Here is a 21,524-nt window from a genome sequence, read left to right as displayed (position 1 = left end):
CCCGGTGACGCTCGGCGCGTTGCGTTGTTATGGAGCGGCGCGACAGGCCGTAAAGCGCGCGGCGTCTTCCGGCTGGCGCGGAGGGGAGGGTCGGGAGCCTCGTGTGAGGGAGCGCGGAGGCTGTGGGTGCCCGCGCCGCCGCCCGCCGGCCCCACGCACTCGTCCGCCCGGCGCCCACCGCCCCCAGGATGTTCAAGAAGTGAGTGGGGCCGGGGGAAAGCGGGGAGGGGTTGGGGGAAAGCGGGGCCGGGGCGGGCTCGGCGTTCGGCCCTGCCGGCCCGGTCTCAGCGCGGTACCGGCACGGCCAGGCCCCGCTCGGGGGCCGGGGCCGGGGGTGCAGCCCGGGAGCGGTCGGCCCCGCTCCCCGCCGGCAGGCCCGGCCTCCCCGGGGCGCGCCTTCAGCCCGCGGGGGAGCGCTCGCCCCGCAGCCGTCGGCTTTGCCTTCGGGCGCGCTGGCCTGGGCCGTTCGGGCGCTTGGTTGTTACAGAGGAAAAACCTAAAAAGTAAGCCGGGTCATTAACTCGTCTGAACTTTGGGGTAGTGCAAAGCGCAGTTCGTACGTCTGCGGTAAAGGTAAATACGTCTAAACAGGGCTATAGGCGTTAGTGTTACCAGCAAAGTCTGCTCTACGAGTTGAGTGAGGTAACGCTGCGTGCCAAGGTGTATCTGTGAGACTAAAAGCATGTTTCGTGGATGTACGCAAAGTTTAGGGGCAAAGACAGCCTACTAGTGGCGACCCCCTGGCCTTCCCCCAGCCCAGTGTTCCCAGGGGACAAACTGAAGCCTCATAAAATCCGAGATTTGAAAGTTGGGCAGATGTGGTACCGCTAAGGTTTCACAGCGAGTTCATAAGCATTTCCAAAGAATGCTGCTGAGATATGGCATCTTTTGGGCAGCAAATTGTGCGTTTCTGAAATACTTTCACTCACTTGGCAGATTTGATGAAAAGGAGAATGTATCAAACTGCATCCAGCTGAAGACTTCAGTTATTAAAGGTATTAAGAATCAACTGATAGACCAGTTTCCTGTCATTGAACCATGGCTAAACCAAATTATGCCAAAGAAAGACCCAGTCAAAATAGTAAGATGGTAAGTTTCTTTTCTCTTAAACTTTGCTTCCGAGGTGCTAGGATTGCTTCCTTTATACGTTTGTTTTATGTAGTAGATGAACCTACTGTTTTTGAAAAGCATCTATCATTTCTTAATAGGTAATAGTCCATGTTCTGGCCAAACCAGAAAGTTTGCGTGTGCTCGTCAGTCTCTTGAAGGCATGCTAGTAGGATGTGTGAGGAAAACAAAAATGCTGCCTAGTAGTGAATGTGCAGTATATTCAGGGACTCTCCAGGGATCAGCCTGTTGTTGAAGGGAAGCATTCAGCTTTATGGATATGGAAGCTCAGACTTGTTTGGATAGTTTTCAGTAGCATTTTTTTAGTATATGGAAGCCCCAAAATAGTATCTGGATTATTGTCTTTTTTTTTTAAATAGAGGGTAGTGTATTTTTGCTGATTCCTTCTCCTTGTCCACTCTTTGTATTGCGTTTAAAAAAAACCCAAAGAAATGCAGTTTGTGACCAGCTGGATATTTGTCTTAGTTTTTTTTTTCTTTTTTTTCTTTCTTGTTTTTTAAAGGTGCAGGAAGTGTGCAGGAGGCCAGTGTTGAAGAAAAGCCATTAAAAAAATAATATTTTTAGTTTTAAGTTTTCTTGCTAATTGGCTTTCTTAATTCTCAGATGCCAAGATAGACCAGAGTCTGTGAAGTGAAATACTTCATTTAAACTATAAAAGGGTTAAGTAGCTATTGGAATAATCTTTTTTTGATCTTGCAGTCATGAACACATAGAAATCCTCACTGTGAATGGGGAGTTGCTGTTCTTCAGACAAAGAGAAGGGATTTTTTACCCGACGCTAAGGTTGCTTCACAAATGTAAGTTTCTTGGGGATGGTAGTGGTGGGGAGAGAGGGATGAGCACGTGATTCCACAGGACTTCCGTAGAACTGAATTAAAAAGAACTTAGTACTTACGTGCATATACATATATATATATATTTATATATTTTCCACAATAGATCTTAAAGATATAGTATACCTTCTCAACTGTAATTTATTGCTTTGCTATATTAGGTGCCTATATGGGTTGCTTCCTCCATAATTACTGTAATGCTCTTTGTTAAGCAATCTGAGCTTTGATTTCTAAAAATTAAATTGTGCAAAGCTCTGCAAAAAATCTTGAGGGAGGTTTCCCTAGGACAGGGATCTAAATTTCCTGTTGTTAGTCCCTATCGTTGTTCTTTCAAGTCTTCCTTTAAACCCTTTTTGCTTCCTTCCAAATACTTGTAGGTTCTTACTAGAAAAATATTCTTTAATCATGAGTTTAATGCTGTAATGTATTCTTGTCTCTTGTAACAATTTATGCTGCATGCTTTTTACTTCTTACAATTTACTCTCACGTTATTTTTCTTGTTGTTCTCACTGTTCTGCTTGATTGTGTTACTCTCATTTGGATGAGTGGAGGTGTCCCTAAAAATGTTATTCGGTCAAATCTCAGTGTTTGCAATACTTCAAGAAGGTGCGTGCACTTGAAGGGTGGCTTGGAGAGCTGACAGCCTTCATGAATTTTGTCCATCTTTGCCTTTTTTGTCCTGTTAACGTTGAACTGTTTCTTTTTCATGTAAGAGGTTATACATATAATTTGAGGGATTTAAGGCCCCTTGGTCTTAAGAGCTCTTAGTATATGGGCACTTGCATGATTGTTTTCACCAGGGGAAATTGTTAAAATTGTTACTCAGTATATGAGTATGCAGGAGGCATAGGCCTAGTGTTGGATTACCCTTTGGTTTTTGGATAAAAGATGTGGTCTGGGAGAACAGTACTTGTGTCCTTTTGGGACAGTACAGCCCAGCAGGAGCTCCAGTAATTGTTTCTCAAACTTCCTACCCTTGCAGCAGACTATATATCTAATTGCCCCATCTAAACTGACTTGATAATGAGCTATTCATGTTGTCATCATATTAATTGTAATGCTCTATCTTTCCCCTCCTAGACCCATTTATTCTACCACATCAGCAGGTTGATAAAGGCGCCATTAAATTTGTACTAAGTGGAGCTAATATAATGTGCCCTGGCCTGACGTCTCCTGGAGCAAAACTTTACCCTGCTGCCGTTGATACTGTTGTTGTATCCTTCTTTAATGATGAATTACTGCTTGCTGTGAGATGAGTTAAATTTCTGTTCTTGTGTTCTCAGATGATCATAATCTGAATTACTTTGGATTTTAATGGTATTTCATGGAATAACTAGTGTTCTGAAAAGAGCTGCAGAGGTTCAGATGTTATTTGGCAAGGTTAAAATTGTTCTTAATTTTTTTTTTTTTGCTTACTGTGATGTTCCAAACCGAATAATGATTCCTGCTGTGCTGTTGGGTGGCATGCTGTTCATTAAGCTAATTGATAAGTGGAGCTCCTTTGTGATTTTATGCAGAACTGTAAAAATAGATGAGGCACAGTGTAATGTGTCCCCTGCCTCCATAATCAATCTCGTATCTGTTTCAGTTATAGAAGAGTTTGCTCCTGTTCCTAGGGAATTTGGAAAGATGTTTAGGATCAGCTTTGCTGTAGTCAGGAATTGTTCTATGTGTCTGATGAAATTAGCATATGTAAAATGAGGAAAGTATGCTAATTCACTCCTGCTCATGATATTACTGAGAAAGGAACCCTGAGCAAATACAGCATTAATAATACCAAGCTGTGGTGCTTTTGTTGTTAGTTAGATGCTGTACAGAAAGATCAGCCATTAGCATCATGTGTTGCTAAGCTTTGAAAAGAACACGTCTGGTTTCAGTACTTCTGGTTTTCTTTAGATGTGTCTCAATTCTTCTGTACCTTGGAATCTAAAATCGCCCCGCAAACATGTGCAGTTTTGTTCCAGAAAGGGTGAGGCTGTCATCTCTCAGCGTTAGGCACAAAGGAAGAAATGGAGTGTAGTGCCGAGAGATCTTTTTCTGTAATTGCTGTTTGAAGTTCATAAATACATGCTTTGTTCTACACACTGTGATTCAGTTGTTAAATGCAGTGCATTGTTTGCTTATCTTTAAGAGCTAGAGCTCTAGAATTACTAAAAGGGTAAAAGTTCAACATGGGATTTTGAAACTTTTTGGAAAGTTGTTTCCTCATATTGCTTTTACTTTTCTGAAATAGTTTTTAAAAAAATCTGTTTTCCTTAGTGGCAATTTGTAGGCAATAATGGCAGAGGGAAAACAACATGCATTATGTGTGGGAGTAATGAAGATGTCAGCTGAGGACATGTAAGTGTTTTAAAAATTGAAATATAACCTGTCCCACGTCATTATTCCTGTGTTAAGTTTGGAATATAAGTACTACTGTCAAGGTTACTGCATCACTGTTGCAGCACATGTTGTTCAAGTACAGAATTTTTTAAGATTTCATTTTGTTGATTAATATTCAGGGAAGGTAGAGGAGGCAGGGAGTATCTTCCTGTTGTGGTTTAAGCTTATACTTAAGCTTATATGCCAGGACACTTCCCTACTCACTTTTTTACCAAATGGAATCAAAATAGTTCTTTTAATGTGAATGCGGATTTTAAGACGCAGAACATCAGTGCTGCTGCTGAATGTTAGTATTTCTTGCTCTCTGATCATACTTTCTCAAAGATCTTGCTGAACAAAGAAGTATTTGTATTGTACTTGCTACCTTGGCTAGGCAAGAGATGTAATTTGGATTTGAGGGGTTGAAAATGTTGAAGTGATTTTTTTTTTTTTTTTTTTTTGTCTGCAGGAACAGCCAAGACTAAAGTTCTGCTGGTATTTGGCTGACCAGCTGGGCTTTCCTCTGTGGCCTTCTCTTTTTCTTTACCTTGTACCCACATGCAGCATTCCTGCTTTATGCGCTTACTAGCTTAGCTGAGCTTCTTCTGAAATGTAGAGGTCTGTTCAGGGGATAAATATCGACTGAAAACTCTTTGGGAAGGAAAAGAGACAGAAAACGGAAATGGATGTTAGTTGTTCTTAGCATTCAGATAGTGCTAAATTACAAGTAGCTAAACCACTTTGTCACTTTAAGTTCTATAATGTCTTGCAGCAGGATGTAAGATGCACCCAGCAGGTTTGGGCTGTGTTGGTTCCAGCCCTGTCTAGTACTCAGGTGGGTAAGGAAGCTGATTTTGATGAAAACAAGTCATTCTTTCTTGTGGGGATAATTCTCAGCAGGATCATCTTACGAATTTCACTCTGTGATCCTAAGTTGTGACGGTAGCACAAGGGAGAGAGGTGGGAATGTGTTACGGGGGACAGGGATAGAGTGGGACTGCAGCAGTTTAGACCTGCTGTAGCGGAATTGTATTCCTCAAGATTCTTTGTAGTGCCTTCAAAAGACTCCAAAAGTAAGTAGAAAGAATAGCTACTTTTGTCCCAGTGATCTGCTGTGATCACTGCAAACCAAGATTATCTGTATTCCTAATCCTAACTTCAAATTCAGCAGCCTTGCGGCTGAATATCCTGTTCCTGTGAGAAGCAACATGAACTGGGGAGGAAAATGAAATGATACTCATCTATACAGCCCGTTCGCATGTTTTTTTGTGTAATGTTGTTTAAAGCAGAAAATTGTGAAACTATGATTTCAGTCACTTAGTGTGATTATGATCCATGATGTGTTAATGGAGTTAACATAGCAGTATTTTCCTTCCTGATTACTTTTGGACAAGTCGTATAAGTAATGGAACACTTAGTGTAAACACAGTAAATTATATTCTCCAGAGGAATGAAACTTGTTCTGAGTCCTCGAATGATGAGATTTGTCTTGTTTATTGTGACAAAACTAGGTTTTTTCCATGGAATAATGTAGTGGAAAAAAGATTAACACCAATCCAATGCAGATGCAAACCCCAATCATTTTTAAAAGATGACATGACTCAAAAGATACAGAAGGATAGTATGTCTGTAACATGCTGCAAGTCCTTGGATCATAAATTCATCATTTAAAATTCTTTATTAAGTGGGTAGATGTCCTGCAACTAGCAGTGAAGCAGCTCACCTGCATTTGCTTGTGTCACTGGCACACTTGGAACTAGAACTTGTCAAATTCCATGTTCCAGCCATGTTACACCACCTCCTGTGCTAGGAGGGGGAGGGTCACTTAAAACTGCTGTGCTACTTTGATAGAGAAATGCTAAAATTAAGAATAGTAGCAGAAGTGTTGTCTGAAGAACTGCCTTCCACAAAGAAGTAGTTAAAAATATTGTGGAAAGTTGTTGACGAAATGCGGAAGGCAAATATTGTCCTCTTATCATTCACCAATGTGGGTACATGTAATAACAAATATTGTTTCTTGTCCACCTGCTGTTGAAGATTATGACTTTGTGGATGATAGCTTCTCCCATTCCAGTTGAGAAAGTTTGCATTTTCTACTTTAAATGTTGTATTTTGTACTGCTCTAATATTTAACCTAGCTAATACTTCTGTACCTTTTTCCTCCTCCTACAGTGAGAAGGTCAACAAAGGGATTGGTATCGAAAATATCCACTATTTAAATGATGGCCTTTGGCATATGAAGACATACAAGTGAAACAAAAGGAACTGTGTTACTCCAAAGGAATGCACTTAGATTAAATGTGGACTGCTTTGCAATTCCTTGTTTTTAATGTGACTGAATGTACAAATTACTTTGTTCTGTGGCTATGCTAAATAAATCAAGTGAATGCGAAAGTACTGTTAGGCTACAATAGTTTTCTAGATTTCTTTTGATTGCAGTTCTTTTGTTTTGTCTTAAACCGAAGTCTTCAGTGACTGAAGATATATGATAGAAAGATCCTGCATGGACTGTGAGTAGACTATTGCAAACAAAAAGGAGGAAAAAGCCAAGAAATGTTTACATTTTTATGCTCTTCTAAAAGAGTAATATACAGCGTATGTGAAATATAATTAATACGGTTTATAAAACCTCTGAAACATTTCAGATTTTTTTCTTCTGATTAACATCTTGTTAGTCTACCTGTGTCTTGAATGTGGAGAAATCAGGTTTTTTGACATTTATTTTTAACTTAATTTATTAACAGCATTAACTTCAATATTTTACTTAAGGAGTTTCTCTTTTTAATATGCATTTATCTGTATAGGATTTATGGATTTAAGACTGGTATGTGGACTAGAAATCCTTTTATGCTAGTTCATATCTGAAGAATATATATATGTTCAAATTTCTACCTGCCAACACTGTTTGATATTGCTTTCCTTATAGTGGAGTTTATAGTAATGGTGGGCATACTCCAGATGGAGTGTGTGCCAATGTGGTGCCTGATGCTCTACTCCCTGTTTGCCTTCTTATTTTAGGAGCAGAAACAAAATCACTGTTTAACAAAGTCATGATAGCAAAACATGGTTATCAGTGTAGCCAGAAGCAACTTCTTCAGGTGGAGCTTCGAAAGAGATCTCAGCTTGTGCACACTGCCACATACATGTACATCTACAGAACGAGTTAAAGAGCATTGTGTATTTGTCTGGAAAATCCGACTCTTTGTTCAGCAACTGCATACCCAAAGCTATGCCTATGGAAAACAGCCTGTGCCATGGAACCATTTAATAAACCAAGGAAACTTTAAGGTCTACCACTCCTAACTCTGTCTCTGGAAGCATTTATTAATATTTCAAGTCTCTGTTCTAACACTTGTATTTTATAATGGGAGAACCTAATTTTGTATGCAAGTGCCTTGTCTCAGTGCTGTTCTGCATGTTTGGTTTGCTCACCCTGGGACCTTTACAGAAGATAGTGGCAGAGGTGTTCTCCATCTGATTCTAAAGTCAAATTAAGACATGGGAGATGGAATGTGTTACCTAGTATGTGCTACTTTTAAATTTCTCCTGTAAAATGATTTACAAGATAGTATTTCTGAAAATCACAGGGTAAATTTGAAACTATTTATTAATGTAGGAAGACAGAAATGAAGGTGATTATTATTACAGCAGCGTTGCAGAAAAAATTTTGGTCAAACCTCAACCTTCCCTTCGGAATGCTAATGGACATTTTTACGTATGGGGAATCGGTTTGTGCTTCAGTGGTTCTTTTCTGCATAAGATGAGCTCGTCTTGAGTTCTGTGGCTTGCTTTTCCCCCTCCCATCTTGTCTCCAGTTGTGTTACAGTACCTCTCAAATCTGTGATAAATTATATTTATTCTGGTTTGAAATGTTAACTCCCAGTCTTTTTCCTTGACTTGCCCTATGACTGCTGTTGTTGCAGTGGGGTGAGAACTGTGTTTAATATCAGAAGCACCACTGAAATCAAAATTTTACTTTCTTTGTCTGGCTTTGTCAGAGTATTCCCAATGGTGGATCTAACCTTTCAAAAATGATTCTGTAAGAAGATACAAGTTAAATCATGCTTAAGTTATTTTGTATACCAATTTAGAAGAACATCAAAAATACTAAAATTTTATCTCTGTTTTGGCAGCAATCATGTACATGTTTGTCTTGCTAGGTCAGCTGAGCTCTGACTGACACAGAGGAGGAGAATGTGCTAAAGGTGAGACAAGGTGCACCTTCTGAAACAGCTGAGCTGTGGTAGCTTGCTTGGGGGTCTGAGCAGTTGTCTTACCATGCTTGTCAAAAATGAAGGCCTTGATGCTTAAAACAGAAAAGATGTGGATATTCCTATCGCCTCTGAAGCAGCTGTTTCACTTCCCAGCCTGCCTCCTTGCAGCTGAGAATAGGATGAGATATCACAAATAGTCTGTTAAAGAAAGGTGAGATAACATACTATCTTGTCAGGTCTCTTATGGATCTTGTAGTACCAAAAAAGCCTGTGATAGTCCTAGATGTAGCACCTTCTTTAAGTCTTGAAACATCTGGGTCAGGTCAGTGAGTTCTAAATGAAGTAAATATTGAACTGCTGTTTATTCCCATGTGCTGTAACTGTGAGGGAGTGTGACCTGGTAACTTGTATAAAACTCATTGCAAGTGCACTCAATTGTAAACCAACAAAAAACCCCACAAAACCAAAAGCCACCACACAACCCCCCAACCCAGTATTGGGGAGGTCTGCATATTGCTTTGTTGTGCATGTAACCTGTTTTGTGTATTATTCAAAGGTTGGGAGTACAAGCACGTGTTACTCTTCCTGCATCTTGGTGTTAAACGGTATCTCTAAACATATCTACGCTACATTTGAATTGACAGTTAACCAACTTCTTGTAAATGCTTAGCATCACTAACGGGAGTGAAAATAATACTGAACCTTTATTCTAATACACTTACGTATGAAGTGAAATTTTAAATGAGCAATTACTCTTGTGATAACAGGCTATGTGACCATGTCAATACTTATTCAAGTACACTTACCTCTTTGTCTGCTTAAAAACAGCAGTCCAAAGGTCACTTAATATTATTCTGCTGCAACTTTCTAACAGAACTCTTGTCAGCTTGCTTCTTGCAAATTCCTTACTGGGTTAGGAGGCTGTGCATAAAGCAACAGGTGCTGCATAAACAGCATAACTGAAGCTATTGTGTAGCCTAGTTTAAAGGAAATAGCTTAAAGTTAGTCTTTGAGACTGAAGGTGTAGTCAGTTTTATTGGTACGTCTTGGAAAGATATAAAGACATTCTAGAAATGCCTGGAAGAATTGAAAGAATCAAAGTCTTGCAAAAATAGATTTGTAATAGTAGACTAAAGTTCATTTGAATTTTCATTAATAAATATTTACATGTACAAACCCCCATATAAACTTAATTTCCTTTTACCATAAACATTAACAACTTCTTTATCATTTCATTGCAGCACTGTCAAAAGCCAGAATCATTTCTGTATAAAAGATTTAGAAAAAAGTTCTCCTTCCACTTTTAAAATTAAGAGCTTTACCAAACCTCAATGTGCAAAAAAAAAATTGTACACCAGTACCACCAGATACAAAAATCCAATCTGTCAGTACAAATGTGTGTCATGAGACGAGCTGACTCCATGGTTCCAGGTGTTCTCTGGAGAGACATCAGTCATTGTCTGAACCTGCAGGTGGCAAGAAGACAAGTGCATCATTGTACGTGTGGCCGTAGGGTCTCAGCCTGTAAACACCGTACATCATCACGTGCATATGGTTCGGGGCCAGTCCGCTGAAGGTGATGGCCATGTCGGAGCAGCAGCCGTCCACCACCTGCTGAGGGTGAGTAGACATTGCTTCCTTAATGAGAGCACCAACTGATTTCGTGTTAAAGACGTCTTTTCCTTCTGCGTCTTCCGCGTTCTCAGCAAACACTCCAGTATACTTCAGGCAGATCGCTAGCTGTTTGTCCTCGGCAAGTTTCCAAATCATGCCTCCCTGCTCTGGACACTTGTCAGAGTCTTCAAGAACACGGGAGAGTCGTGTTAGTGATTCGATGCTTAAGACAATTCCTCCCTCGCCATCTACATACTCAAGGTCACCAGCTTTCACAGTGTGGCCTATATAAAAAGGCTGTGAGGGGTCTTTTTTTAGTAAGAAATACTTGAGATTTTCAATAATAGCGAATGTTGTTGGATAGGCAAGGAAGAACCAGCTGAATTCATCTTTATAGCGTTCATACGTTATCTTGTAAGCTTTTCTCATCATCACCCATAAGTCATTTGTGTTGAGGGCTACAGAATCAAACACTTTGACGTTTTCAGAGCTGTAGAATTCCACCTTGTCGCAGTGCTTGCTCCACGTCTCTTTCACTGCAGCCCAGTGCCCCAGATCTTTCGGTTTCACAAGGATGATACAGTAAACGCGGATACTTTTACTAAGCTCTATGCGTTCGCCTTCTGAAAGGTTTAAGACATCTTCTTTGTTGGGAGCCTGGATGTGGTGATGCTCATGGTGATGTGCTTTAGTCCCGTGGCCCACCTTAATATGTCCGAGGAGCGTAACCAACATGCAGAAGGCTCCTCCGAGCACCACTCCCTTCACGAAGGAGTTGCTTTCGGAAATCATTTTCCCTAGAAAGGAGACATTCCTGTAAGTTCTTACGGCGTAAGTTTACTACTGCAGATTCTGTATAGTTTCAATAGGCTCTTCAATTTCGAAACCCAGCTGTGCTTCCCTTCGCTCACGTACCAGGACGACGCTGGTGAAGGAGCGGTACAGGAAAAAAAGAAAAAAAAAAAAAAAAAAAGTCCCCCAGCTCGGTTCTCGTTACCGCTGACGGTACGACAGGCCCCGGCGGGAGGGGTCTCGGCCACCGGACCCGCTCTACCGCCGTGACCGCCCGGCCCCCGCTCCGCCGCTGCTCTGCTCCGGCCCCGCAGCCTCCCCGCTCGCCCGGAGCACCGCGACGCCGCGGTACCGGAGACGCCGCGGTACCGGAGGCCCGGCCGCTGCCGGAGGCCACGTTCCCCCGTAGTCCCGGGACCCTGCCCGCTATCCCGCTAACGGCAGCCCCCCCTCCTCCCCGAGACACCCGGAGCGCCGGGGGAGCCCTACAACCGCCGGGGCTGGGACCGGTCCTGCCTCGCCTTGGCCCGCCCGCCCGCTTACCGGTGCCGCCGGGCCCTCCCGCGCCCCGGAAGCGCGCCGCCCCGCCTCACCGCCTCTTCCTCTTCCCCGCCGGAAGCGCCGCCCGCGGCCTTTCTAGGCACCGCCCGCTCGCTGGTGCGGAGGCGCGGCCGCCATCTCGCGGTGCGCTCCCGCTCCCGGTGCCGCCGCCCTCGGCCGCCGGACGGCGAGCCCTGCTGCCCGCCTGCCCTCGCCTCGCCGCCGTGGCCGACTCTCCCCGCTCGTTTACCTTCACGGCGGCGGGGCCTGGAGGGTGCCGTCGGGGAGGCCGGCTCGCCCGGCGGCTGAGGAGAGGAGCCTCGGGGCCCGTGTGGTTCGGAGGAGCGGGGCCGGGCGCCGCCGGTTCGCCTTTAGGCAGAGGCTGGAGGGGCCGGGGCCGGGGCCGAGCCGGCGGAGGAGCGGCCGGCCTGGCGGGGCAGCCCCGCCATCTTGTGGGGAAGGGCCGCTTGGCGCTTCTCCCCGGCCGAGCGCGGGCTGGGGCGGCCTCGGCCCCGCGGCGGCTGCTTGGCTCTTGTTGACGGTGCTAACCTGAACCGCTTTGCGGAGGTTTTTACCTGACTTTTGAGTTTCTTCTAGCGCGATCTCGCTGCTTTTAAATCGGAAGGTAGGCGAATGGGGACGGGGCGGCGAAGGAAAGGCAGAACCGGCCTTAAACCGTATCCAGCATCACATCTGCTGACACTGATGAGATATGCTGCCCTAAATTTCCAAACTAATAAAATACGGTGTGCTGGAAGCATAGTACGTTTCACTTGTTTTCCTTTTCCCTGGCATGGAGCACCACACACACACACGAGATCAGTTAACATTTAAAGAGTAAACCCAAAACGTTTTTCTGCTCACATAACTTTTTCTTTCCTTTAGTGGTAATTATTCCTGAGCTCCAGATTGAAAGAGGCATGTCAGAATCACTTTCTACACATCGTATCTCAAGAATTTAGGATTGACACCTGATTTGAAGGAGCATCACTGAACAATAGTTAGCTCCCCTTTTCCACCAGCCTCTTGAGGGGAAAAAAAAAAAAGGTTTTACATATTTTATCTCTTTATTAGCTGATCATAGTGTACTCTTAGGCCAACATAGTGGTTAGGATAAAGTCCTAGGTAGGTTTTCCCTATATTGTAAGGTATGCCCTGGTTGGCTGAACTTGGTGGGTTTTATTTAAGTCAATTTACAACTGAGGTGCTCTGCATTCTCTGGCATCTGGCTGGGTTCCCCAGATGCCTCAGTTATTCAGGTAAGTTTTTTTTTTTTTTTTAGGCTCATGGTTGTACTGTAGACATCAAAGCTTAACGATGTTACCTTGGCAAAAAGATCTGTCAGAATATCGATTGCTTGACTCTTCTGGGCCTGGGGAATCATTGCTTGTGTTTCAGGTAAAAATGTTACAAAACAGTGATTTTGGTTGGATCACTGTATGTCCAGATTGGCTCCATTCAGTGGAGCTAAACCCCAGTTCCACACTGTGATAGGAGAATACTGTCAGTTTGTATGTTCAGGTAGCTGTTGCCACACTAAAGGAACGTCACTCATCCTATCTTTTCCCACCTGGCTGCCTTTAAGGTATAAATAGGTGGACACTCGGGTTGTTATCACATACCAGAGATTAGAGGTCAGCTCAAAGTTTGTTTTACGTATCTCCTGTTTGCAGAATCAGTTGTGGCTTTCAGGGCTTCAGCAGTTGCCTGATCGTGTACTTCAGACAGATTTGAATGAGTTGCGATTCACTGCTTCAGCTGATGCTTCAGCAAATTGTTTTCCTGCTTGACTTCAGTGAGGTTCTTTCCAAGGCTCTGACAGAATGACTAATGTAGTTACAGATCTTGACTGGCGCTTTAATACATTTTCAACATTGCTTTTATCCAGCAGCAGATCAGTGAAGAGAAAGTTTAAGCAGCATGTAAAACATGTTATAAACCTGAAGAGACTCTTCTGCCTTCTGTGTTGCTTGAAGCTGTTGCTTTGTGTTAAAAGGGCTAAAATGGTATAGTAATGCATAAGATCTCACAGCAGCCATTGTTAAGTATTCTGGAGCTATATTAGAACTCATTTAGACATACATGTACTCCTGTAAACTATCCATCTCAAATTACTACAAGAAACTGTTTTTAAAAACTGCAGGAGATAAGTGTTTGAAGCCATTCCACCATGGGCTGGGAACCAGTCAAATGTCATAAGCAAGGAAGGGCCAGCCCTAAGATGGAGGTTGGGTGAGGAAAGCCAAGGGAGATGCTTAGCCACACGGTAGGAATGAACCAGGAGAACCGACTCCTCCAAGATCACCTCAAATGGCTGTGCATTAGTTTTGTATTAAAACGTGCAGTTACGTATGCACACAGAGTATCATCGGCCAGATTTCAGCTTTGAGCACTGGCTTGCTGTCCATTGAGATGTTCATTAGCTGCAGCTTCACCCCTTACTTCCTACCGATCCTTTGCAGTAATCTCTACCACGCTCTCAAACAATAGCAGCTTTTGAAACTACAGACCTGTGCCAGGATCTAAACTGCTGACAGAGCTGAATTGCTCCCCGGCTCATTGCTTGTCTCGACAGACAGCTGATCCCCTGCTGTTTTCTGTTTGTCTTTCCTCGCTGCCTGCAGCTGCATTTGCCTTCTGATGCTCTTTCTTGCCTCCAAGGAAAGACATCAAACATAATGTTCTCACTGTGTGGTCCGAAATGTCCATGAGAGATTGGCTATTATCAAAACATATTTGATAGGAACTTTCTTCCAATTAATGCAAAATGTTTCAGCTGACACATGAATTGTCATCTCTTACAGTGACTGCTTGTTAATGATCACAAATGACTGTCCACTCTCTTGGAAACAGACTCATCTGTCTCTCTGTTAGGTAAGTGTGCAGCAGAGAGGCTGGGCTAGAGCAGTGCAGTAACATTCCGAGTGGGTAACCAAAGTTAGAGGTGAGCTATTGCAGACTTTTCTGGGCAGTTAAAACACCAGTTGAGCTATATGCCATATAGAAGGAACCCCTAATCAGAAGATACTGTTGAAATAATGAGAAATGCAGAGGTATGGTTGAACTGGGACAGTTGACTTTGTTGTCACATCACCCATGTATTTATGATGCTGAAGCTGCTGGAAAACACACAAGTTTTACCCGTCCATCTGACTCCATCAGGAGAGGAGGTCAAGTGAGTTTATGATCGAATAGCTGAACTCCCATTGATGCCAACAGAGACAGTGCAAGAAAAGGGCTTTTATGAAGAGGTCAACTATTACTGTTCTGTTACATACCTGGCACTTCCATTATTTCATTCAGCCCATAAAGTGCATAATTGAACAAACTTGTCTGCTGAGGTCTTCAATCCTATGGTTGGAAAAGGTTTGGGAATCCCTGTTCTAAAGTCATAAAATAGTGAGGTGGAGATTTTAGTTCACAGGTAGGTAAAGCCAGATTTCTTCATTCACTTCACAGGGACCTGCTCAGCTGAGCATTTCTTTTGGAGAAGGATAGATTCTGGAGCCAAACTTTAGCCCCCTCATTTGAAAATTTTGCCCTGCATCCTCTTCTTCACTTTAGTTTCACACTCAAAATCTGGAATCTGGAAAGACGTGGACTCTTCATAGGTCGTGTGTATCTTGAGCAAGCGTGCACAGCCGCATCGGACACCAAAACCTTGTCACAGGGGTAGGCACTGGACAAAGGAAGAAAATTTTAAAGCCATCAAGAGATACAGTGTTATATTTTTAATACTAATTTCAAAACTGGGGTTGAAGTATTTACCTCTGAAAAAGTGTTCTCTCCAGTTGTCGGACAAAATGCTGGAATTACAAGATGAAATTGTATAGCCCACATTTTATAGGAGATAGTGCATAATATGCTCGTTTAGCCTTGAAATCTGTTAAATTGATTAACTATGTTAAACAATAGTTTTAAATCACTTTTCGCTCTTCTTTCATCCATGAGCACTGTCAAGGAAGAGCTTGGCATTGAAATAGCCATTATTTAAATGGTGCCCTCAAGCACAGGAAGATATATGAGACGCAAAAGATGTGTGACTCCAAAAGAACTTACCAACTTTGGACTGCTTTATAATTTCTTCAGTTTTTAATGTGTGTAGCTGAATGCAAAACTCATCTTATTCTCTGGGTATGCCAAATCAATCAAGTGAATGCTAATGTCCTGCTAGCTCCAGCAATTCAGCTGGAATTGAACTAGCAGAGACAATGCCCAGAGCTGAGCTGACATAATTGTGAATGGCTCCGATGCACAAATACAACAGAAAGAGAATAGGAACTAGACATTTTAATGTCAACTCTCTTAGAAGCACAGGAAAAAAAAAAAGTCATCATTGCTCAGATAGAAACAGGAAAAAAAAAAAAGCAGAGAGAGAGAAATCTTATTTTTCAAGCTCCCGAAGGAAAAAAAAGTGGAGATCAAAATAGAATTCTATCAGAAAGAATGGGTTCTTAATAGTCCTTTAAACTAAAATGCATGAAACAGTGATGAAGTGATTTTTGCTGCATCTTTAAGGAGCTTGCTTTTGTCAGTCTGAGGTTATTTGTAAAAGGGCCTCTGCAGAAAATTATGGTCTCAAATTATGTTTTTTCAGGCTCAGATTGCATGGGTAAGAAGCACCGTTGCGAGCAGCAGTGACAAAGACGGCCCCGTGGCACACAGAGAAGCCAGAAGGGGAACGCTGCTCTTCAGGCGCTGCCTTGATGTGATTTATGGACAGTTTGTGGAGCCTAAGCACAGGACTAGGTTTGTGGCTTGGTTTACAGGAGTTCTGCTCCAGTGTCTTAGAAAATCTTCTTTAGGCATTGCCTCAGTTTGGTTACCTGCAACCTGGAGATACGCAAAAGCTTCTTGCATGGTATTTATTGTAAAAGGGGTTATGGTGAGTAAATAGTCATTGTTACTAGATGGGAGGATCTGTGAAGTTCTGTTGATGTTAGCCCAATAAGGGAAGAGGAGGAAGAGGAAGGATGGAAATAGCAGAGCATTTGACAGGCCTGAATGTCAGTAGCTTCCATGAGATGCTTTCTTGTACCAAATGTTGGCATCCCTTTATTTCGTCAAGGAAATTGAGGTTTTAAAGTATCAGATTTTCTCCAAGCAGACATTTGCTTTCCTATACTGATGTTGAAACAGGAGGCTCCCGAGCTGTGTGTGCAGAAGCTGTGATTTAGCAGAGGGGAGATGTACCACGAACGTTGTACGTCGGGTCCTGGGGTGGGAGAAGAACCGTTTCGTCTTTAGCTGGTAGCTGAGGACCCATGAAAGAGAGAGCTTGTTCTGTGTAGGAGGGGATGCTGTCACTCTGGCACCGCGATCAGATGTAGAAGCTTTATGCTTTCTGGTGAAGCAGGGATGTGAGCAGTGCTAATAGCGCGTGCATGTGAGCAGGGAGCAGCGTACAACTGCAGGCAAAAGAGGAGAGCGCATAGGGCCTGAGATATTGGTGCATTTGAGATCAACGCGTCAGATTTTAGCCTCTTTCTCTTTCAAAGAGATGTTGACAGTGTCGAATTGTCTCGCAGGGCCTCAGCTTGGCCAGTCCTAGTGTACTGTCTGGTTTCTTCCAGTTTAGTTTGTAAATAGCAGGCTGTATTTAGACTCCTGACTTGCCCAGCCTTCTGTTACCGCAGCTACTGTGCTGCAGCCTTTAGCAGAGTCACTGCTGTCAACAACTAAGCCACAGCACTCCTGCGCTCTGCCTTTTATTGGCCTTTATGGATCCCTTTAGCAGATACAAAACCGCAAAGGTGCCACTGCTTCTTAGCACCGTGTTAGTATCTGCTACCGTGTGCCAGAGACGTAATCCTATGGGAGCGTGTCCCAGGGGAAAAGCACCTGGGGGATCCCTGACCCTGCGACGCTCAGCGTTGCTCCTGGCTCCCTGCAGTGCTGGCATCGAGGATGGCCGTGGTGCGAAGCGAATATTTGCTCTGTTCACACCAGCTGCACCTCCTGTCAGTCCTTGATGGCAGGGGACAAGGCATTGTCACTGCGGCTTGGGGCAGCAGGTACAGATAAGGCGTCACACTTCCTAATTCCCAGAGGAATGAGGTCTCAGGTGGTAAATACAGTGGGGTCTGCTGAGGGGCAAGGGAGGGGATGCTACGTGCTGCAGAGTCTTCTCTGTTCCCCCCTCATTTCTATAGAGAGCTTCCATGTACTTCATACTCTCTATGTGGGACTTTTTTTTTTTTTTTTTAATATGTGCGATATCTAACATGCTCATAATTCTGAGAGTACACTCATAGTTTCAAATGTTGATATGCTGGTACATGGATAACGGTGCCCTAGTTCTCACTCATATCTAAACATCTACCTTCAGGTAAGAATAAAGCAGTAGCTGATTGTTGCAACTTTTTTCATCTGTGCTTAATTTTGCTAGCTCATTATTCTGAGGAATTTTTCTTGAGAAAAAAATTACATGTTTAGGTCAGTTATATCAGTACAAGAGGCTGTGAAGCTGCTATGAAGGAATAGAAAAATCTCTTTAGGAGCGTGAATTGTCAATGATGTACAGTATCTATTCACACTCTAAAAGATTGAATTAAAAGTGATAATTATGTGCTGTTTTTGCTGCTTAAGTGGTTTAATGCCATTATGACTGTGCTACTTAATGGAAAAGCTTAGAATCAGACTAGCATGGGAATACTAAAAATTTTAATGGATTTTTGCTCAAGTCATTCTTCCTATTAGGAAACAAACCCACCAAAATATATAACTAGGTCTTTGGATTCAATTATTAATCCTCTCTCCTAATTTGAAGAGCAAAATTATCACTTAACAGCAGTTCTCTGAAATAGAATTTTAATGATACTAGTCATCTCATAGTTGAACATGATTTTTCCCGATCAGAACAAAGTTAGATGATTCTCAGTGCTGAATCAGTTTTAATTATTAATCCTAAGCAGTTAAAATATATACTGTCAACAGCATATCTTGAACATCTGTCAAAGAAGCTGTCAGAAATGTTTTCAATGGCTTCTCATGTGTTAGCTGGCTTCTCTGCATGAGGTGAAGGCTTTGGAACATGGTAATTGGAATGGGATTGTAGAAATAATGTATAGGAAGAGAACTACGCCATACACTTGGAAGGATTCTTATGGGCTGATCCTGACATTTTATAGTTCTAAACCAAATCTGATGGGCTTGATCATAATGTGATCCTGTCTCCCCAAGGAAATCTGCAGTAGTTTAGGTGAAGTGCTTGTTTTGACCATGAAATGAGAAGAGAAAGCAGGCAGAAAACTAAACAGTTATGGGTCATCCTTTTATAGGTTGGTGCTAAAGCAAATGGATTGAGGTATTGAGGTGGTGTAACTTGTGCTACTTGAATGTGGATGGAGATATTCATGGCTTATAGGGACGTGCTATTGGTTACAACTGCTATTGCAAATTCAAAATCAGAAATAATCCCTTGTAGAAGCTCTGCAAAACTTCTCTAGGAGGAATACAGATAAAGGTGGGAAGACCCAGTTCAAAAACCCTTTCTCTTTTCATCATTAGCCACATGTTTCCAGTTGTTCATGCATTGATTATTCCCTGGTTTTTTTTAACATCCCCTCTGAAGACTATATAAACTCAGGGGAGAATTTTCCTCTGTGGTGTTAACTACCAAAGTTGCTTTGTTTCCAGTGTCTCATGGCAACTATTTGTGCTTTTTGATTCGTAGCCTAGAAAACTAAATTAGCAATTATTCTACAGAATGCATGTTATTTGGGGCAACACTAATTCGCCAGGAGCAACTTCCTGACACATCTGAAAATCATGTCACCTCTTTAGGCCAGCAAAATGTCAGTCCTTTCTCACTGCTAGTGTTCTGGTGTTTTATACAACATGAATCAAGTTGATACTGACCAAGAGGCTTGTTTGGCCTGTTGGCAGTAGTAAACTTCTGGGCATTCGTGACAGAATACCCAGTGTTACAGCTTGCTGATCTGTTTAGATTATTGCATATTTTTCATTTTCCATGTATCTGTATTTTGTTTTGCCTCTTTCTAGGCTTTAATGACAAATAGGTGTAACAGACTTATACTGTATGTTTCCAAGGTCTTTCTGATGGAAGTATTGGGATTTCTTTACAGTTGTACTCGGTTTTCCTGATTTGCAGCAGGACAACAGAGCAGAGTCTTACAACTATGAACAAATACTGTGAAGCTGAATTTCTTTCCCTTTGAAATTGAGAAATCGATACAAGTTGGCAGAAATTCTCATATGCAAATGAACGTCTTGAAAGGCTGACTCTGAAGTTCACGAATGCTATTGGGATGCATGGAAATATTGCTGCTTCATTTTCTGCTATGATCCCAAATTGTCTGTCAGCAGTACTAGGCTGATTGTGGGAGTTTTCTTCTCTGGTTATTTTTCTGGTTGGAAGTCCATCAGGAATACCACCATGATCAACATTAATATAGGTCTTAATACCGCTGCCCCTCTTCAATTTGAAGTGAAAGGCAAGTTGGAGTGGAGGATCAAGCCCTTAATTTGTTACTTACATTTGATTTGAAGCTTAGTGTCCAAGGTCGAGCTAAAAGGGTAACGGGATAACTCAGGCCTGTGAGCAACTCATCATGTTAGACAGAAAGCAATTTGGTCCAAGGCGCAGCATGTTGGAAGATTGCCACTTCCTTTCTCTTTCAGTACCGTTCTGTATTCTCACTCCTGTAAACAGTCTCTTCTTCCCTTTCTGTGGGTAACTGGGCTTCCTTCCTGAAACCTTCCCAAATTCAAACTGCATTTGGCAATAATTTTGTATTTGTGTTTGATACAAAAGTTTTCAAAGCAGCTTCACAGACACTAATCAGGGTAAAAATGCAAATCTGAAATCTGTCTTACTCTCATGTTTCCTTTGGAAACCATTTAATTTCTTACAAGCGCACTTTGGCAGATGATGTGGCCCTTATAGTAATAAATCACAGGAACATAAGACACTTCACTGCAGCTGCAATGTGTCTAGTTAGGATCCTATTCAAGAAAAAGGCTTAGGCAGTGTATTTTCTTTCCTATACTCTGCTGTACCATTTCTCCTCCTTATAGATCAAGTGAAAAGACTCTCAGAATGCTCTTATAATTGTCTCCTTAGAGTTATAATCTGCAAATGCTTTTTTCCTAAAAGATAAAAATACCCAAATCTTAATGGAGCCTTTTTAAATGGCACATCATTAACTCTCCAACCTCCTTCACGGTTTTGTAAATCTCTTTAATAAGGGTGAGAAGAAGCTTAGAGAGGTCTCTTTGATTAAAGGTTTGACCTGGAATTACTTTGAATTTGTATTATGGAGTCAGCAGGTTTACTGTGGTAGTCTTAACAGAGAATCTTTTGAAGTACTTTGCAGGTAGAGCTGTAAAAGAATAAGTATTATATAAAACTTGCCAAAAAAGCAGCAGAACCAGTTAAGGATCAGGGCACTATGTTGAAAAGGCATATCCATGGAGCACGGGGAACAAGCTACCTTGCTACTTTAAAGCCTGAATTTGCAAGTCTTGTGAGTGGGATTGTATGGCAGAATTTCAAGAAAAGGAGGCTGGATTCAGTAATCCATGAGGTCCTTTCAGTCCTATGCCCAGGATTCCTGCAAGATTATAATCACTAAAAAATAACAGTTTGAAGAAGTGACTCAAATCAGCAAGAAATATAGCCAGGACAGTGAGTTTCATGGAACTTGATGTGCTCAGTGCTTCATCACCATGTGTGCTGGTTTTGGCTGGGGTAGAGTTAATTTTCTTCACAGTAGGTGGGATGGGGCTACGTTTTTTGTGCTGATAACACAGGGATGTTTTCGTTATTGCTGAGCAGTGCTTACCCAGAGCCAAGGCCCCTTCTGCTCCTCGCCCCACCCCACCAGCGAGGAGGCTGGGGGGGCACAAGCAGTTGGGAGGGGACACAGCTGGGACAGCTGACCCCGACTGACTAAAGGGATATTCCAGACCATAGGACGTCATGCTCAGCATAGAAAGCTGGGGGAAGAAGGAGGAAGGGGGACATTCGGAGTGATGGTGTTTGTCTTCACAAGTCACCGTTACTTGTGATGGAGCCCGG

General features: G+C 42.6%; 2 protein-coding genes and 1 long non-coding RNA gene across 9 annotated transcripts; 2 read left to right on the top strand and 1 right to left on the bottom strand.

Annotated features, from left to right (window-relative positions):
• The first annotated feature begins 39 nt into the window (after positions 1-39).
• Positions 40-7,625, top strand: MCTS1 (MCTS1 re-initiation and release factor). Of its 4 annotated transcripts, none has more exons than XM_069811047.1 (6): positions 40-199; positions 937-1,089; positions 1,828-1,925; positions 3,042-3,175; positions 4,234-4,301; positions 5,095-6,572. In XM_069811047.1, exons 1-6 carry the CDS (start codon positions 189-191, stop codon positions 5,102-5,104), a joined length of 474 nt encoding a protein of 157 aa, XP_069667148.1. In that variant the 5' UTR covers positions 40-188; the 3' UTR covers positions 5,105-6,572. The 4 variants fall into 4 exon arrangements, with proteins under 4 accessions (XP_069667148.1, XP_069667147.1, XP_069667146.1 ...); XM_069811046.1 differs by having other exon boundaries at positions 3,042-3,208; positions 4,221-4,301; positions 6,495-6,572; XM_069811045.1 differs by having other exon boundaries at positions 3,042-3,208; positions 4,221-4,301.
• A 1,919-nt stretch (positions 7,626-9,544) lies between these two features.
• Positions 9,545-12,078, bottom strand: C1GALT1C1 (C1GALT1 specific chaperone 1). 4 transcript variants are annotated; one of them, XM_069811043.1, is made up of 2 exons: positions 12,058-12,078; positions 9,545-10,947 (listed from the first exon to the last, which is right to left on the bottom strand). In XM_069811043.1, exon 2 carries the CDS (start codon positions 10,940-10,942, stop codon positions 9,986-9,988), a length of 957 nt encoding a protein of 318 aa, XP_069667144.1. In that variant the 5' UTR covers positions 10,943-10,947; positions 12,058-12,078; the 3' UTR covers positions 9,545-9,985. The 4 variants fall into 4 exon arrangements, with proteins under 4 accessions (XP_069667144.1, XP_069667142.1, XP_069667140.1 ...); XM_069811041.1 differs by lacking the exon at positions 12,058-12,078 and adding an exon at positions 11,733-11,753; XM_069811039.1 differs by lacking the exon at positions 12,058-12,078 and adding an exon at positions 11,486-11,597.
• Positions 11,724-18,055, top strand: LOC138690704 (uncharacterized). Its single transcript, XR_011329471.1, has 4 exons — positions 11,724-12,107; positions 12,368-12,529; positions 14,287-14,426; positions 14,942-18,055. It is a non-coding gene; the product is annotated as an uncharacterized lncRNA (long non-coding RNA).
• The last annotated feature ends 3,469 nt before the right edge of the window (positions 18,056-21,524 follow it).

This window comes from Haliaeetus albicilla, chromosome 23 (assembly GCF_947461875.1).
Source record: "Haliaeetus albicilla chromosome 23, bHalAlb1.1, whole genome shotgun sequence".
Classification (NCBI taxonomy): domain Eukaryota; kingdom Metazoa; phylum Chordata; class Aves; order Accipitriformes; family Accipitridae; genus Haliaeetus; species Haliaeetus albicilla.
This window is presented reverse-complemented; position numbering and strand designations above follow the sequence as displayed.